The following is a 16031-nucleotide window of genomic DNA, read 5'->3' as shown; positions in this document are numbered from 1 at the left end:
ACTGGATACAAAAGTAGATCCAAATGATTTGGGAGAGTTTGAAATCAATCTTCCTTCCCAACTCCAGACCTGGAAAACACATGTGTCATCAAGCCAGTACATGTACCTAAGCCCTATGGATGCTATCACACTTTGACCAATATAAACAAACGTATCAAACTTGTTTCCTCGCTGGTTTTTCTGTCACAGAACCGACCCGAGTCTCTCCACATTGTTTTTTACCTTCCAACAATATAATTATAAATGGTGTTTGCATCATATTATGTGTAAAGGTTCTCAAGTTTTTGGCACAACAGTTGTATGATCACACTTGAATAGATAAGATGAAATGGAAATGAAAAGGGATGAGAGAAATGTCTCTAGACTTTGACTAACAGAACAATGAAGACAAGAAAATAAAGTCAGGACTCTGGCGCTTTGGAGTGAGTTTCAGAGACTATGAAGCTTGCAATATCAGCACAACAAGTAAGCTTATCAGCTTTTTCATCAGGGATCTCAACGGAGAACTCTTCTTCAATAGCCATCACTATCTCCACCCTATCTAAACTGTCCAGCGACAAATCTTTCTTAAAGTCAGCCGTTTCAGTAACCTGTAATCAAACAGTGTTACAACAACTTTTGTCACAAAAAAAGAGTAAAAACACTATATGCAAACAATAAGAAACAGAAGCAGTGTTTTACCTTAGAGGCATTGGCTGTGTCGTACTTCTTGACCAGTTCAATAACCTTACTCAAAACCTGATCTTGGCCTCCATCATGTTCTGTTGTGAAATTCATTTTACTAATGAAAACATTCTCCTTCTCTAGAAGCAAAACCGATCTAACCGGCACTCTGAGTCTCAAATGCTGGAGGATTGAGCTCCTGATGCAATGCATCTTCCGAGTAGAACTGAAGCAAACCCACCAAGAAAATCAAGCCAAGTGGTAGAATTTTCCAGTAAAGTTTCAAGCTTTACACATGGTCAATAGAAACAATCGATGTGGAAGGAATCAAAATCATGTTTCTACAAATTGAGACAAGAGAAGATACGAAATTCAAAATGGAACGAATAGATTGATGCCCAGATGAAGAATAATCAAGCAATAGCTTTGATTTAACAAAGAAACCATACCTGCGAGGCTACGTACGACACAGCGAATGAGAGTTTCTATTTTCTAGGTCGTATTCCTCTGGAGCGGGAGATAGGTGGAGAATGATAGAGAGAGAGTCTCTCTATCTTTCTTCACCCTACTTGAAAACATATATGGGCCGAAAGATTATATATTTGGCCCAGTAATCATTTGGAAAGGCTATTCATCTTTTCTTATATCAAAATGCGGGCCCACTATACTGTTAATCCTCCCCTTACTTCTAAAAATGAACATGTGCTGGTTTTCTAATAAAATATTTTTTTCCCGATTTAGTAAAACTGCTTAATCTTCCACTGTAGGGTATTAACTCTTAATAGGGCAAGCTTTTGATGTCAAACAAATAAACAGAGCAAAGATTCTTTTTTTTTTTAATGAGAAAAAGCTTTTATATAAGCGATAGTTAGTAAATAGGCTATAAAAACATCTAAGTACATTATGGTTGGTGGAGGATATTCAATACCATGTGTCACAGTCGTAGATTAAACATTTGATGTCCATTCTCTTATGAAATTAATAGACTTTAATGAATAAATGATAGTAATTCGAAATTATTAAACTCTAGATAAATGTTGGGCGGGCGAATAAATTATTTGGTAGTATAAATTAATATGTTGTAAATGCTACCATTTTTATAGTATATGATGATTTATGTGATGCATGCGAAGTTGCGAACTCGTATTGTTCTCAACGGTAGATGTTTGATCTGTAAAAATTATATAACCAAGAAAGAAAAAAATATAGAGATTTACGTAAGTTTTGATCAAAAAAAAAAAGAGATTTACGTAAGTATATTTAAAGAGAGCAAAATAACTAAATTAATATTTTATTTTGTTATGTATTAAGTGTTATTTTAGTCTTTAAATTTTATTTTATTATAAGTACTATTTTCTATTTTAAATACACATATTAAATAATTTTTTTTTTGTTAATTAACAAAATCAAACAAAATAATATATCAAATATAGGTAAAACGTAATTTCTTAATTCATGTACAAAATATTTTAACGATATTTATCATGAAATGGAGTTAGTAGTACTAGTGATAGGTTTAATGGAATCAAGATGAATGAATTGAAAGTATGGGTAAGAAAGTTGGTAATTATTTGGATGCACAAGGAATGCCTTCTGTCCTTGAAACATCTTCCACTGAATTATTTTAATAATCATTCAATTCAATTATTAATTATTATTTGAAAAGCAAGATATATATGGACAATAAAAGTCGTGGGATGCCAATCTTTATCGTCATCAACCATTCAATCCCCCATGTTCCTGCCCACTTTGATTCCCCAAATTTTATTTTTTAAAAAAAATTTCCATGACAAATTCATTTTATAGTAAGCTGAATCGAATATTTGCAATCAAAAAGAACTATTGTCTATTAGATTACACGTTGAATGTTTTCATAGTTAGCTGATTAACGAACCATGCCTTGCACTTTGTTGGATGACAAAAATATGTTTGGTTTATAATGATACTGATGTGGCATCTACCAATGTGAAGATAAAACAAAACAAAACTGATATTTCTAAATAAATGGAAACTAGACCCTGACACAGGTATGAATTTTCAGTTTTTGGTTATTTATTTAACTAAATAATGTATTTGTAATATTTGATGTATTATATTCACCAATTTTTTTTTTTTTGGCATCTTAAACCATCTATTTGCGGCGAATATTCAATATCATATAAAAAATTGAACAAATATACGTAATTAGAGAATTGTAGACGATATATAAAAGCAATGGTTATTAATGTAAAATATGAAAAAATATTATATTATGACTTAGTATGGCATAAAAGATTATAAATCAGTTATACATGTTTAAAAGAAATACAATAATTTTTAAACTTCTATGAAAAATTTAACATATAAAAAGAGCGATGAATTAGTTATCAAATTGTAAATAATTTCATAATTTTATTAATAATAAATTATTTCTAGTCTTTGTTTTTCGTCAAGATAATTATTAAATATCCATAACATTAATATGTTAAAATGCCGTATTATGAAAGCCCATGTTGTAACCGTTTTTTTCCGGGAAGTGTAACAAAAAAATTACCTTTAACTCTTCATTTTGTTTAAGTTCTGTGTCGGTAAAAGATTTAAAAAAATCTTTCTATCTTTTTCAATGTTCAATTTGAAGCTTATTATGCAAAAATCATACACAAATATAGGCAATTAGTTGGAATATCTATATCTTTATATTCTTACAAATTTTAAATTTATTGTTTTCTCTTCTGCAAGCAAATCAATTACCAAAGTAATAGATCAATTGGTTGGAATCAAATATATTCTTATAATTAGTGTAATTATAGGTACAGTTTCTGTATTTAATAGGTACATTAAAGATACGACATTGAAGTTATTATGTTTTGATTAATAAAAGATATTGGATTTTGAGTTTGTATTTATTGATTTTTTTTTTTATAAAGCTTAGAAAATCAATAGGATGATTGGTTGGTTGATACATCTTATAAAGAAAACGAAAACTATAGGTGGTTTGAATATTGTACATCGATAGATGCATGATGTAAGTTGACTATATAAAACTTGAGCATGATCATTTCAAACTAAAGTATAGTTAGGTTATATGTATTTGTTATATTGTAGTTAATATATTTTAAATATTACATATGTCAAGTGGTTCACGTTTTCGTAAAAATAAAATTCAAGTTCATTATTGGATTGTACTCGTCCGTAATAAGCTACGTTAAATATGATGTATTTTTAGGTTCATTTAATGACATTAAATTTAAATTTGATTAAGAAAAATTCATTAATTAAAAAATGTAGGTTCATTTAATGATATTAAATTTATATTTGAATAAGGAAAACACATTAATCTAACTGAAAAACACGAGCATTAAAATAGGAAATTCAATTTAATTCTTAGTACTATTGAAATATAATTAACTTTAAAATTAAAGGGTATTTTTAAAGGGTACTTCTCTTTTAATAATAGAGATAATTTTCCAAAAAAAAAAAAGATTTTGAAAGAGAAAAAATTAGGATAAACCTGTAATTAACTCGAACAGTTCTATAACGATCTTAATTTTTTTTTTCAACTACGATCTTAATTAATTAGATCTTTCAAGTCGTCCCAAGTCTTATTCATGTTAGATTTTGAAAAACAAAATTCGTCTAAATTCTAAAAAGGACCAAGATTTTTAAACAATGGGTAAAAGACTAAAAGGTGTGTACTACAATACAAACCAACAAAGAGTCGGTTATAAATTATTAATTCCTTGAAATTAATATTAGAGAGAGAGGAAGGAAAAGACGAAAGTGCCATCGTCTGTAAGCCAAACATTCCATATAAAACCAAAACGTAAGAAAGAGCTTCTCTTTGCCAATTTTTGCTGTTTCTCTTCTTCCTACTACAAACTCCATCCATCATCCTCCATTTTCTTTTTGGCCATTTCCAAAATAAAAACAGTAAAATCCATTTTTATTATTGGACGAAAATCAAAAAAAAGAAAAGAGAGAGAGAGAGAGGAGAAAAGAGGGCCTCACGCCCTCTTATTAAAAGCTTCATCCTCTCCAATCTCTTAGATTTCAATCTCCCTTCTTCTTCCTCTTCTCCCTTTTCTTAAACTTCGGTAACACATCAGATTCTCTCTCTCTCTTTCTTCTCTTATGGGTTTTTAATCTCTTCTTCAAAGTTTACACCTTTACTTGATCGACTCATCATGTGTTTGTTTGCTTGCAGGAATCCAGGATCGTGGGTCGATCGGTTCTCACAATCCGATCAAGACCCAGTAGTTCGTTTTAATCCTTCACTGTTTTCCAAAAGGTTTGTTTGTTCGACTTTTGAATCTCTTCATAAGCTTTTTTAGTTAGATCAAGATGTGTTATATGTATACTCTCTCTTTTTGTTGTAGAATGGAGATGGAATCATGTAAGCTGTTCATCGGTGGGATCTCTTGGGAGACCACTGAAGATCGTCTCCGCGAGTATTTTCAGAGTTTCGGTGAGGTTTTGGAGGCCGTTATCATGAAGGATCGAGCCACTGGTCGTGCTCGTGGCTTTGGTTTCCTTGTCTTCTCTGATCCTATTGTTGCTGAGAGAGTCGTGTTGCTCAGACACGTCATTGATGGTAAACTTGTAAGTGTTTCCATCAAACCCCTTTTGTAAACCAATACTACATTGCTTGAGTATCAATCTTTTATTAGAAGGTTGCTGCTCCTCGAAGCAAAGCTATTCTTTTTTATTCGTATTCCTGTTTTAGACTATATCTTGTACATTGTCACTGTCAGCGTAACTAAGAAAGTACCAAACTCAAAAGAGAAATAATCATTTCTCTCTGCTAATGTTGGTCAAAATGTTGATCATTTCATTGGTCTCTCTTGAACTCTCATTGGTCTGATTGTACACAATGAGTTACAATCTGTTTTTCTTTCTCATTCGTGTGATCCTAAGTTAGAGTGCTACATTTACTAAGCAAGGATCAATCAGCGAGTGTGAGTTTTATAGTAGTAAAGATTTCTATTTTTCTCCATGATCACAGGTTGAGGCGAAGAAGGCAGTTCCAAGAGATGACCACCTAGTGTTGAACAAAAGTAACAACACTAGTCTCCAGGGATCACCTGGCCCAGCTAACAGCAAGAAGATCTTTGTCGGAGGTTTGGCTTCATCGGTGACAGAAGCTGAGTTCAAGAAGTATTTTGCTCAGTTTGGGGTGATCACTGATGTGGTGGTGATGTATGACCACAGAACCCAGCGACCGAGAGGCTTCGGGTTCATCTCTTTTGAGTCAGAGGACGCTGTAGACAAAGTTCTGCAGAGGACATTCCACGAACTCAATGGAAAGATGGTTGAGGTCAAACTGGCTGTTCCTAAGGAAATGGCTCTGAACCCTATCCGGAACCAAATGAATGTAAATAGCTTTGGTAATAGTAGAATCAGTGCATTGCTGATGAACGAGTACACCCAAGGATTCAGCCCGAGTCCAGTCTCCGGTTATGGAGTCAAACCTGAAGTTAGGTACAGTCCAGGATTAGGTAATAGGGGTGGTGGATTCTCACCGTTTGGACATGGATATGGAATAGAGCTGAACTTTGAGCCGGACCAGAGTCAAAACTTTGGATCTGGTTCCAGTGCAGGCTTTGGACGGCCCTTTAGCCCAGGATATGCCGCGAGGCTTGGCAGGTACGGTAGCCAGATTGAGTCAGGAGGAGTTGGGAACGGCTCTGTGTTAAATGCAGCAACAAAGAACCAGTTATGGGGTAATGGTGGTGGTCTAGGTTACATGTCAAACTCACCAATATCTAGAAGCAGCTTCAGTGGAATGTCTTCACTAGGCAGCATCGGAGACAACTGGGGACGTAATAGCTACCGCAGTGAGGGAGGAGGAGGCTTAGGATTAGAAGCAATGAGAGGGGGTCATGTTGGTGGTTACAGCAGCGGCTCAAGCAGCTTGGAGAATGACTCTCTGTACAGTGACTCGGCGTGGCTTTCGATGCCTGCAAAGGCGGAGGAAAGAATGGGAGCGTTTGACTTCATGTCTAGAGGACCAGCTGGATACATCAACAGGCAACCAAACGGAGGTATGAATAATAAATGGCTTTTCTCATCTGAGTCTGAGAGCTTGAAACATTTGTGGTCTTGGGAAAAATCTGATGAATCATATGAATGTGGTGGTGTTGTTGTTGCAGGAATTGCAGCTTAGAGAAGTGAGAAACTCATTCCATGGAGATCAGATGATGATTTGACTATTTGCAGAAGAGAGTTTTTTAGAAGATGAAAAAAAAAGAAGTAATTGTTCCAAAAAAAAATTATTTACTTTCTTACTATTTTGATTGTTGTTATAGTTTTTATTTTTCACCCTTTTTCTAATTTGGGGTTTTGTTTCTTTTTATCTTGAAGTAAGAAAAATGTAAAATGAGTTATATAAAGAGACAAAGAAACAATTTAAGTTGTGTATTATGTTCTTGTCTTTCTCTTTGTCCTTTTCAAAATATAGATATTGATTGACTTACTCAAACATGAATAAATACACGAGCAATGTATTGCCTAGAATGTAGGTAATCGCAGTGTGAAGGCGACATGTGGCAACCATGTGGTTGATGATAAGCCAAGAGGACAAAGATCAATCCCACAATAATATCCATTTATGTGAAGTGGACCAAAAGAGAGAGAAGCGAGTGTTAACAGTCCTAATCCCTCAACTCCTCTGAGAGCTTCAAGACTTCACTGGAACAGCCACCATTGTCCCCACACTTGTCTATAAGGTTATCTAAACCCACGAGACTCTCTCAAAGCAATTAAGATGCGTTTGCTAGTAGCAGAAGTAGCTGCAGCTTCACCATTGTCCTCTGCCTCTTCAGAATGTAACTCCAATAGTTGCAGATGGAAGCCTTACTCCAACTCTACTGACTTCCAAGCAAACGCATCCGTCCTTCTCATACTTATCTTCTCTGCTCTCATATGTGCTCTCTCTCTATGCGCTGCGATCCGTTGCTTTCTTCGGCCAACAACTCCCGAGACTGACGACAACGACCACAAGCCTGATCCTGAAGCGGATGGTTCATTCACCATACCAACTCCTACGCTTGTCTACTCCTCAGACCTCGAGCTTGCAGGAGCTGAGGCAGAGTGTGCTATCTGCTTGTCTGAGTTCGAACAAGGTGAGAGCATCCAAGTGCTGGAGAAATGTCATCATGGGTTCCATGTCAAGTGCATCCACAAGTGGCTATCTTCCCGCTCATCATGTCCTACTTGCCGGACTTCTATCTTCTTACAAAGCACCTTAGACTCTACACCGTCAACAGAAGCTCCTTCAACAAACGAGCTCAATGCTTAGATTTCCTCACTTTATCTCCCACTTTCTCATCTTTCTTGTTCCAAATCTTAGAGTTATATCATGGTTTGCTTAGAGTTATATCATGTTTTGCTTGAGATTACTACCCTGATATGTTCTGCATTAGATAAAACTATAAAACACAGACAAATAACTACAACGTGTATGAATCAAATTATAATTAAACTCTAAACAAATGCAAAATAACAGCTCTATTAAAGAAAACACAAGGACTGAAGGGGTCTCTAGTTAGTGGTTACTAACAATCCACATCTAAAAGACCAAAACAGCAAAAAACATTGTCGTTTAGCTTTTGAGGATGAATCAGAAAATACCAAACTCCGCCTTGTAAGAACAAAAAGATTTTAGAGTAAAAAATTGGCAAACTCATTTACTGATTTACCATATATGATAGCTAAGGTCAGCGGCTAACCAACAAAGCAACGTTCATGTAAAATTATATTATTGCGGAAACTAAGAAAAAAAAAAACTAATCTTGGGTAAAAGTGTGTGATAGCCTCCATTTGCTTATAATATTACGGTAAGAGACCATACTTTATTGTTCCAAAGATTCTGCATAAAAATCAAAGAAAGAGAAATAAACATATAGTTTTCTTACAAAGAAATATCCAGACCTAAGTAAGTAGAAGCATCCCATAAGTTGAGCAAAAAAAAAAGTAGAAGCATCCCATAAGACTTCATCAGAGTTTTTTTTTTTTCTAAAGATTACTTACACTTTTTTTTTCTTTGTAACACAGATTACTTACACTAAAAAAGATTACTTACACTAAAACCTCTGGCTGAGCTGAAGGGTTAGCCTCCACGACGTCGTTTGGTGATTTTGATCAGTACTAACTAGATTAATTTTGGATCTCCTGCGAGAGAAGAAGGGAAACCTGAAACAAAGCGAAAATGGCAGGAAGATTGAGCGGTGTGGCCTCACGAATCATGGGTGGAAACGGCATCGTTGCCCGATCCGCCGCCTCTTCTCTCCGCCAACGCGCCGGCATGGGTCTCCCCGTCGGCAAACACATCGTCCCCGACAAGCCTGTGAGTCAAATCTCTCTTAGATTCTCCGAAAAATTCGTTTCGATTTTTGACTCTTTCCCTTGATTGCGTCTCAGCTTTCGGTGAACGACGAGCTGATGTGGGACAACGGGACTGCGTTTCCAGAGCCTTGCATAGATCGGATTGCTGATACCGTCGGGAAGGTTGATTTAGGGTTTTTTCCAAAATGTTTTTGCGGATTGAGATTAATTGTTTTTTTAGTGATTAATTATTGGGTATGAGTGAAACAGTATGAAGCATTGGGATGGTTGTGTGGCGGTCTAAGCTTCTTTGGGGCTCTTGGTATGCTCGCTGTTTTGAACGATAAAGCTTCAAAAGTTCCTTTTGTAAGTGAAAAGCTTTCAACTTTCTATGTAGTTTATGCTTTCATTGTGGTGTCTTAGAGTGTTATTCTCTCTGGTGTGTGGATTTGAGTAAAAAACACAGCTGCAAATAGTCATGATTTTGCTGATAAAATGTTACCCTTTACTACTCTGAATTCGATTCATCAAATAACATTGCCTTCTTGGCTGTATGTAATATGAAATATTTACTTGGAATAGGCTTGTTCACCAAAGACTATTCAATTAATAGAATGTTCTTTCTTCAGCTGCTGAATGCTGCAATATTCAGCTTTTGCATTTTGTTTGTTTATGAATATAGACAAATCAGTTCTTGTTGTTTGCTTCTGGCGAAAGTATTGGAAGAGATGGATTTTTCATTTTTCTGCATATTGTTTTCGTCATCCTTTCTTTATTGACTGATTATGTAGAGTGTTCTTAGGATTTCTTGAAAAAAACACACAATGGTTCTTGGGAACTCTTGTACATGCTTAAGCTCATACGCGGTCAAATAATATTGAAGCGTCTAGTTAGAGTATTAGCAGTTATAATCAATGGTTCAGTTCTCTTAGTGGCCACTGGCCAACGATCATAAAAGTTGTGTCAAAGGCTATACCATGATGAGTTTTGTTTTGAAGGATTTTGTGGAAGTTGAACAGCACACTAGTGCTAAGAATATGATATTTGTCTTCATGTCTATACAATGTATCAAAGGCTGTACTATGATGGGTTTGTATTGAAGGCTTTCGCGTTATAGAAGTTGGACAGCACGCTAGGGCTAATAGTATGCTATTTGTATTCTTGTCTGTCTATACATGAGATGAGATGAATTGGAACTGTTTTTCTCTTATATGTCATCTCTCTCCTCGTGTATTTTTGTCATTGTGATACTTGTTTTTCTATTGCATGATCATCTTTTACTATGTTATCGCTGCAGACACCACGAGTGTATCCGTATGATAACCTGAGAGTGGAGCTTGGAGGAGAGCCATAGAAGAGACCTATCAAGTGATCTACTGAATCAAAACTCAAGCAGTGTTTTCTTCACTGCTTTGTTTTTCAAAATTTTTAAACTTCGTGCTCAGAACTTGAAGACAAAATAATAAAACAGACTTGCGTTTTCCATTTATATGTGATGTCTCTGTAATTATCAAAGACCATTTGGGTGATTCATAAGAGTGAGACATCTGTTTTCAGCAAATCTAAAACTCTGTTCGGTTGTATCTACGTAAGTGAACACAAAGCAAAGCAGTGGCGACATGTGTCAGTAAACGAAGGCTAGAGAAAAAAGGAGAAGACAGAAATGGAAAGTTACTGAATGTGAGACATTATGAATGGGAAGCATTGAAAGAGACTTGAACTAGTACGTCACCGTTTTGTATTTTCCAAAGTTATCGGAAAATTGGTGCTAATCATTACGTATTAGGTATTTAACTTCCTCCTTTTGGTATGATTTCATGTCTTATACGCATTACGTTCGTTTATTTAGGCCTCTGTATTCGTTTTTTCTGATCACTTATATATCAAAACTCATCACGACAACTCGGTTAGGAAAGACAATTTGTATTGCGCCTGTATAACCAAACAAATAACTTACGGGTAAAACTTCATTTCGTGAATGAATGGTGTGACGGCCTTTATACGTCGAAAAGAGACTTCAAACATTTATAATAGTATAATTTGAATCGTTTTTAGTGTGGGATAATGAGTTGGATTTGGCTTGAACAAATACAAGTCTAATTATAACAACTATCAAGACGGGTTACGTTTGGAGACCACATATATTTTTACACCTCAGCTGATTAAACCTAGTTTGAAGATGATCATTCATATATATTTGACTATTAAGAGGTGGAATCAAAGACAGCTCACATGAGTCATGAGATATGATCTCTTTCGATCTTTCAAATATTCCATTTGAGTATTAATTGTTTCATCGTTAAATCATTAATCTGATCGGGCTACGTGTTATCTTGTTTCTTGCCCTTCTTCTCCATGATTGTTTGGACCTCGACAAAACTAAATCATTATTATTCGTACGACACACCCCTCTCTCACTGTCAAAACCGGTCTACACCGGATGAAACATTCGTTTTTACCTTCAATTTTTTATAATTAATATATATATATAAAGTTTGGTGGTCCCTAAATTATTATTTTTTTTCAAATATTAAGATATGTATATTAAAATATTTATTACCCACAAAAGTACTCATCATGATATACACATTTATGCAATCAGGAATAATTCTTAAGGCTTCGTTTTTGTTGGACTAATGGATATGGCAAAACCCATCACATGCATGTATGTGCTTTGAGTTTAGACCGAGTGCATATATATCTCTTAGACAGATTTAAAAGACAGAAAAGATAGATTACCCTTCAAATAAATGTCGATTCTAACTATTAATACTCATTCATATTTCTGTTAGATATATTTTGTATTTTTATAATAATTATACATGGAGACAAGGGACAAGAAAGAGGAAGGTTTGAACCAGGGAAGTTGGGCTCTGGAGGAGTACCAAAGGCTGCACTTCTTAACGTGTCATACTCTACCGCGACTCTAGCCAACTGTTTGGCTCTTCCTTTCTTTATCCTTGTTCCTTTGTAAACATTTTCATAACCTTTTACCAAACAAAAAAAAACATTTTCATCTTTGTCGAAATAAAATCATTTTATAACCTCTTTGTCAAAAAAAAACATTATTTGATTCACATCTATTATTATTAAAATGACTTCCTGTTGAGGATATTTTTTTATGATAAACGAGACTATGAATGTTAAATGAAGAAGCTATGCAACAAAGTTTATCCATGACTCTTTGAATTAATTATTTATTAATAGTTTTCATATAGCAGTATATGTTCATGATTAAATAGCAATAAATAGTCATGCTTACTTGTTATCTTAATCTCTAATGTTCTTTTGGGTCATCAGATTCCAGATTTTACAAGCCATCACAGTTGGCCACTTGTAAATTCGTTTGTCCCCATCATTTATGGGTCCATGATATATAGAACATCGAAATAATTATAAAAACTAACTTCCTTAGATAACTTGAAAAGATATCAATATTCACATTGAAAATAAAATAAATAACCTTTCTTTATATTTACCCATTATCTAATAGCGCGATTTTATCTTCAAGAAAAACAGGACATATTGGTGATATATACACGTTGGAAAACATTTTTTTCCAGGTACAAAATTTTACATGAAAAAACAAACAAACCGAACACCATGCTATATGACCACACAAATTAATTCTATAATATAAATTTACATTCGTTTTTTGCCGAACACATTATAATAATTAAATAGATTGATTTATAAAAGGGCTCTTTCCCTTCTTACATTTCTTGCATTTCTCTATTTCCTTCCTCGAAAACCGGAGTTAACACAATGAACGGTGATCATGTCTCCGTCGCAGACTCCGACAATATGAAATCTCCGCTCTTACCGGTCGTCCACAATGACGAACCAATGGAGAGAAAAACGGTGGGGCAACATCTCCGGACAATATTCACGCCGAATAATTGTTACATCGCTCTTGGTCCTCTTCTTTGCGCGGTGGTGTGTCTATGCGCACGGCTCGGAGGAGATGATACGACGAGGGCGAGGAACATGCTCGGCGTTCTTGTATGGATATTCGAGTGGTGGTTGACGGAGGCCGTTCCGATGCCTATCACCTCCATGTCACCGCTTTTCCTATTCCCTCTCTTCGGAATCACGGCGGCGGATGACGTGGCAAGTTCTTACATGGATGACGTCATCGCCCTAGTCCTGGGCAGCTTTATCCTTGCTCTCGCCGTCGAACACTACAATATACATCGTCGTCTCGCCCTTAACGTGAGTCGTTTTATCTCTTTGTTTTCTTTGTCTTTTTCTCATATTTTCATAGAATCTTTTTGTCCTTTTTAGATTTTGTAAGCATCGTTTTTTAAATCGTAGATTCGCGATTTTATGTGTTAGAAAAATTTGTACTCATGTAGTTGCTAGGGACTCTGATCCTAGGAAATATTGAAGTAAGCAGATGATTTTCCGTGGGTCCACAGATGAGTTGATTACAACTTTTGATCATTGATTCATTATGTGGAGAGCTTTCAACTAAATACAAACTTATTAAATTATAACTTTAAAATAAAATTAATTCGGCAGTGGTCTATGTATATATAAGGAAGAGAGATACATATAAGCGTAGAAGAATGCAACAAATATTATATACAACTTTTGTTCCACAAAGTAAAAGTCTGATATATTAACTGAACATATAAAAAGTTTAAGCTTAAAATATACAATCATCTATTTAATACATACTCCCATCTATTTCATAATATAAATAGTTTTAGCTAAAATCACAAAGATTAAGAAAATTGTTATTTTAAAAGAAATATCACTAAGTATATAGATTATATATTGACCAATCATAAATAAATGTATATAAATTGATTGGTTACACTTCGCCAAATAAATAAATAAAATTACATAAAAACATGAAACAACTTATATTTTAAAACAGAAAATAACTCTAAAATTATTTATATAATGAAACAGAGAGAGTATATATGTCATATCCGTGTTTTTATGGTGTTTATAACCTTTAATGGCTGGTGTACGTATAACCTTAAAATAGCATAGGCCAATCCACATAGCACAATGTTGACTAACTCAGGCATATGAGATGATTAGGTTACAACCTACAATTATATATGATCATCAACAGTAATATTATGATAGTAGATCCTATTTAATTAAGTGAAGGTTAAATAAATAATCAAGGACATATGAATAATGATAATATTATTCTTATCCATGAAGATAACTATGGTGTTCTGCGTGGAGCCTCTAAATGCGCCACTGCTTCTTCTTGGCATCTGCGCAACGACGGCGTTCGTGAGTATGTGGATGCACAACGTGGCGGCTACCGTCATGATGATGCCAGTTGCTACAGGGATACTTCAAAGACTGCCCTCTTCGTCGGAAATGGTGCATCCGGCGGTGGGGAAGTTTTGCAAGGCGGTGGTGCTCGGTGTGATATACTCGGCTGCAATTGGTGGAATGAGCACACTGACAGGAACAGGTGTGAATCTGATACTTGTCGGAATGTGGAAAAGCTATTTCCCTCAGGGTAACCCAATCAGTTTCAGCCAATGGTTCTTCTTCGGTTTCCCATTAGCTTTGTGCATATTCTTGGTGCTTTGGGGTATTCTATGTGTGTTGTATTGTCCTAAAGGATCAGGGAAAGCTCTATCTCCTTATCTTCATAAATCTCATCTTCGTAGAGAGCTTGAGATGTTAGGAACAATGAGTTTCGCTGAAAAGATGGTTCTGTCTGTGTTTGGTGGGTTGGTTTTGTTGTGGATGACGAGAAATATAACCCAAGATATCCCCGGCTGGGGTAGCCTCTTCCACGGCCGGGCTGGGGATGGAACGGTGAGTGTGATGATGGCTACATTGCTGTTTATAATCCCAAACAAAATTAAAAAGGGAGAGAAGCTAATGGATTGGAATAAATGCAAGAAACTCCCGTGGAACATAGTGTTATTACTAGGAGCTGGGTTCGCTATAGCTGATGGAGTACGCTCCAGTGGCTTAGCTGAAGTCTTATCCAAAGGTCTGGTGTTTCTTGAAACAGCTCCTTATTGGGCTATTGCTCCAACCGTTTGCCTCATCGCTGCTACCATCACTGAGTTCACCTCAAACAACGCAACCACTACATTGTTGGTTCCTTTACTCATCGAGATTGCAAAGACAATGCGCGTCCATCCTCTGCTTCTGATGGTCCCTGGTGCCATAGGAGCTCAGTTTGCTTTCTTGCTACCCACGGGAACGCCCTCTAACGTCGTAGGGTTCACGACAGGGCATATTGAGATCAAAGACATGATTAAGACAGGCTTGCCTCTAAAGATCGCAGGAACCGCCTTTCTCTCTGTCTTGATGCCAACCCTTGGTATGGTTAACTTTTACGATCATGGTCACTTTCTTTATATATTACAGTTTGAAAAATAGTTGCTTATCTATATGTTGTATGGCAGGGGCTTACGTTTTTGGAACAAAAGGATGAGATTAGTTCAATGAGTTGAAGCACAAGACAACAGACACTATTGATTCATTGTGTACTATATTCTTACAATGGGGCATCCTATTTTAGATATGTCAGTCAAACCAGGAAATTTAGATGTGGTCAACAAACCGGCCCATTTTTGTAACCTGCTCGACTATAGTTTCCGGTACGATTGTTTTCTTTTGTGCTTTTACAACGTACCGGTAAGTTTGGTCCTATTTTTCTTGTGTATATATATATATATATTGAGAACAGTTATTTAAATATAACTATGTGCATTGCAAAAAACTCGTAACAGTTAAGTGTTAATTTATTCATGGTCCTACTAATTAATGATTCTCCTACATCACTATCCAGCATGGCTTCTTCTGTTTTCAGGTTTCTACAAACACAATAAAGGAGAAAAGAAAACGCTCATGCCTTGTTTACATCAACAATTTTATGTCCTGCTTGCTTGTATTACTTTTGTCTGTTACTCATTTATATTCTTGATTTGTCCTTTGCTATATAGTTGTGTAATAAACTATTAATTAATATGATTATCATTATATTATATGTTTTTGGGTATTTACCATTGTTGGTACTTGGTAGTAGTTGGGCATATTGGAAAAGAAAATATAATTGTAAGAGCATCTCCAAT

The 16031-nt window shown here is 35.4% G+C and overlaps 5 protein-coding genes across 7 annotated transcripts; 4 read left to right on the top strand and 1 right to left on the bottom strand.

The window, feature by feature from the left end:
• Positions 1-234: 234 nt before the first annotated feature.
• On the bottom strand, positions 235-1240 carry LOC103853828 (acyl carrier protein 3, mitochondrial). 2 transcript variants are annotated; one of them, XM_009130737.2, is made up of 3 exons: positions 1113-1240; positions 682-889; positions 235-590 (listed from the first exon to the last, which is right to left on the bottom strand). In XM_009130737.2, exons 2-3 carry the CDS (start codon positions 874-876, stop codon positions 402-404), a joined length of 384 nt encoding a protein of 127 aa, XP_009128985.1. In that variant the 5' UTR covers positions 877-889; positions 1113-1240; the 3' UTR covers positions 235-401. The 2 variants fall into 2 exon arrangements, with proteins under 2 accessions (XP_009128985.1, XP_033139714.1); XM_033283823.1 differs by lacking the exon at positions 1113-1240 and having other exon boundaries at positions 682-913.
• Positions 1241-4473: 3233 nt separating this feature from the next.
• Positions 4474-7059, top strand: LOC103853827 (heterogeneous nuclear ribonucleoprotein 1). The gene is made up of 5 exons (XM_009130736.3): positions 4474-4736; positions 4847-4930; positions 5019-5241; positions 5645-6683; positions 6792-7059. Exons 3-5 carry the CDS (start codon positions 5020-5022, stop codon positions 6803-6805), a joined length of 1275 nt encoding a protein of 424 aa, XP_009128984.2. The 5' UTR covers positions 4474-4736; positions 4847-4930; position 5019; the 3' UTR covers positions 6806-7059.
• Positions 7060-7171: 112 nt separating this feature from the next.
• On the top strand, positions 7172-8093 carry LOC103853825 (RING-H2 finger protein ATL79). The gene has a single exon (XM_009130735.3). The coding sequence runs from the start codon at positions 7406-7408 to the stop codon at positions 7937-7939; it is 534 nt and encodes a 177-aa protein (XP_009128983.1). The 5' UTR covers positions 7172-7405; the 3' UTR covers positions 7940-8093.
• Positions 8094-8520: 427 nt separating this feature from the next.
• Positions 8521-10526, top strand: LOC103853824 (NADH dehydrogenase [ubiquinone] 1 beta subcomplex subunit 8, mitochondrial). The gene is made up of 5 exons (XM_009130734.2): positions 8521-8575; positions 8695-8986; positions 9061-9147; positions 9235-9330; positions 10262-10526. Exons 2-5 carry the CDS (start codon positions 8849-8851, stop codon positions 10316-10318), a joined length of 378 nt encoding a protein of 125 aa, XP_009128982.1. The 5' UTR covers positions 8521-8575; positions 8695-8848; the 3' UTR covers positions 10319-10526.
• A 245-nt stretch (positions 10527-10771) lies between these two features.
• On the top strand, positions 10772-15944 carry LOC103853823 (tonoplast dicarboxylate transporter). 2 transcript variants are annotated; one of them, XM_033283775.1, is made up of 4 exons: positions 10772-13176; positions 14146-15277; positions 15363-15557; positions 15770-15944. In XM_033283775.1, the coding sequence occupies exons 1-3, from the start codon at positions 12730-12732 to the stop codon at positions 15389-15391; spliced, it is 1608 nt and encodes a 535-aa protein (XP_033139666.1). In that variant the 5' UTR covers positions 10772-12729; the 3' UTR covers positions 15392-15557; positions 15770-15944. The 2 variants fall into 2 exon arrangements, with proteins under 2 accessions (XP_033139666.1, XP_009128981.1); XM_009130733.3 differs by having other exon boundaries at positions 15363-15688; positions 15770-15897.
• The last annotated feature ends 87 nt before the right edge of the window (positions 15945-16031 follow it).

This window comes from Brassica rapa, chromosome A02, assembly GCF_000309985.2.
Source record: "Brassica rapa cultivar Chiifu-401-42 chromosome A02, CAAS_Brap_v3.01, whole genome shotgun sequence".
In the NCBI taxonomy this organism is placed as follows: domain Eukaryota; kingdom Viridiplantae; phylum Streptophyta; class Magnoliopsida; order Brassicales; family Brassicaceae; genus Brassica; species Brassica rapa.
Note: the sequence above shows the minus strand (reverse complement) of the source record. Positions and strands in the feature narration are given on the sequence as shown.

What these genes read in the sequence shown, in the direction of transcription:
- LOC103853827 (XM_009130736.3), top strand. Translation starts at nt 5,020, where the DNA reads ATGGAGATGGAATCATGTAAGCTGTTCATCGGTGGGATCTCTTGGGAG. An exon ending in ACGTCATTGATGGTAAACTT is followed by an intron (nt 5,242 to 5,644) that starts GTAAGTGTTTCC and finishes CCATGATCACAG; the next exon opens with GTTGAGGCGAAGAAGGCAGT.
- LOC103853823 (XM_033283775.1), top strand. Translation starts at nt 12,730, where the DNA reads ATGAACGGTGATCATGTCTCCGTCGCAGACTCCGACAATATGAAATCT. An exon ending in ATCGTCGTCTCGCCCTTAAC is followed by an intron (nt 13,177 to 14,145) that starts GTGAGTCGTTTT and finishes TTATCCATGAAG; the next exon opens with ATAACTATGGTGTTCTGCGT. An exon ending in TGTCTTGATGCCAACCCTTG is followed by an intron (nt 15,278 to 15,362) that starts GTATGGTTAACT and finishes GTTGTATGGCAG; the next exon opens with GGGCTTACGTTTTTGGAACA.
- LOC103853825 (XM_009130735.3), top strand. Translation starts at nt 7,406, where the DNA reads ATGCGTTTGCTAGTAGCAGAAGTAGCTGCAGCTTCACCATTGTCCTCT.
- LOC103853824 (XM_009130734.2), top strand. Translation starts at nt 8,849, where the DNA reads ATGGCAGGAAGATTGAGCGGTGTGGCCTCACGAATCATGGGTGGAAAC. An exon ending in ACATCGTCCCCGACAAGCCT is followed by an intron (nt 8,987 to 9,060) that starts GTGAGTCAAATC and finishes ATTGCGTCTCAG; the next exon opens with CTTTCGGTGAACGACGAGCT. An exon ending in AAGCTTCAAAAGTTCCTTTT is followed by an intron (nt 9,331 to 10,261) that starts GTAAGTGAAAAG and finishes TTATCGCTGCAG; the next exon opens with ACACCACGAGTGTATCCGTA.
- LOC103853828 (XM_009130737.2), bottom strand. Translation starts at nt 876, where the DNA reads ATGCATTGCATCAGGAGCTCAATCCTCCAGCATTTGAGACTCAGAGTG. An exon ending in ACACAGCCAATGCCTCTAAG is followed by an intron (nt 591 to 681) that starts GTAAAACACTGC and finishes GTTTGATTACAG; the next exon opens with GTTACTGAAACGGCTGACTT.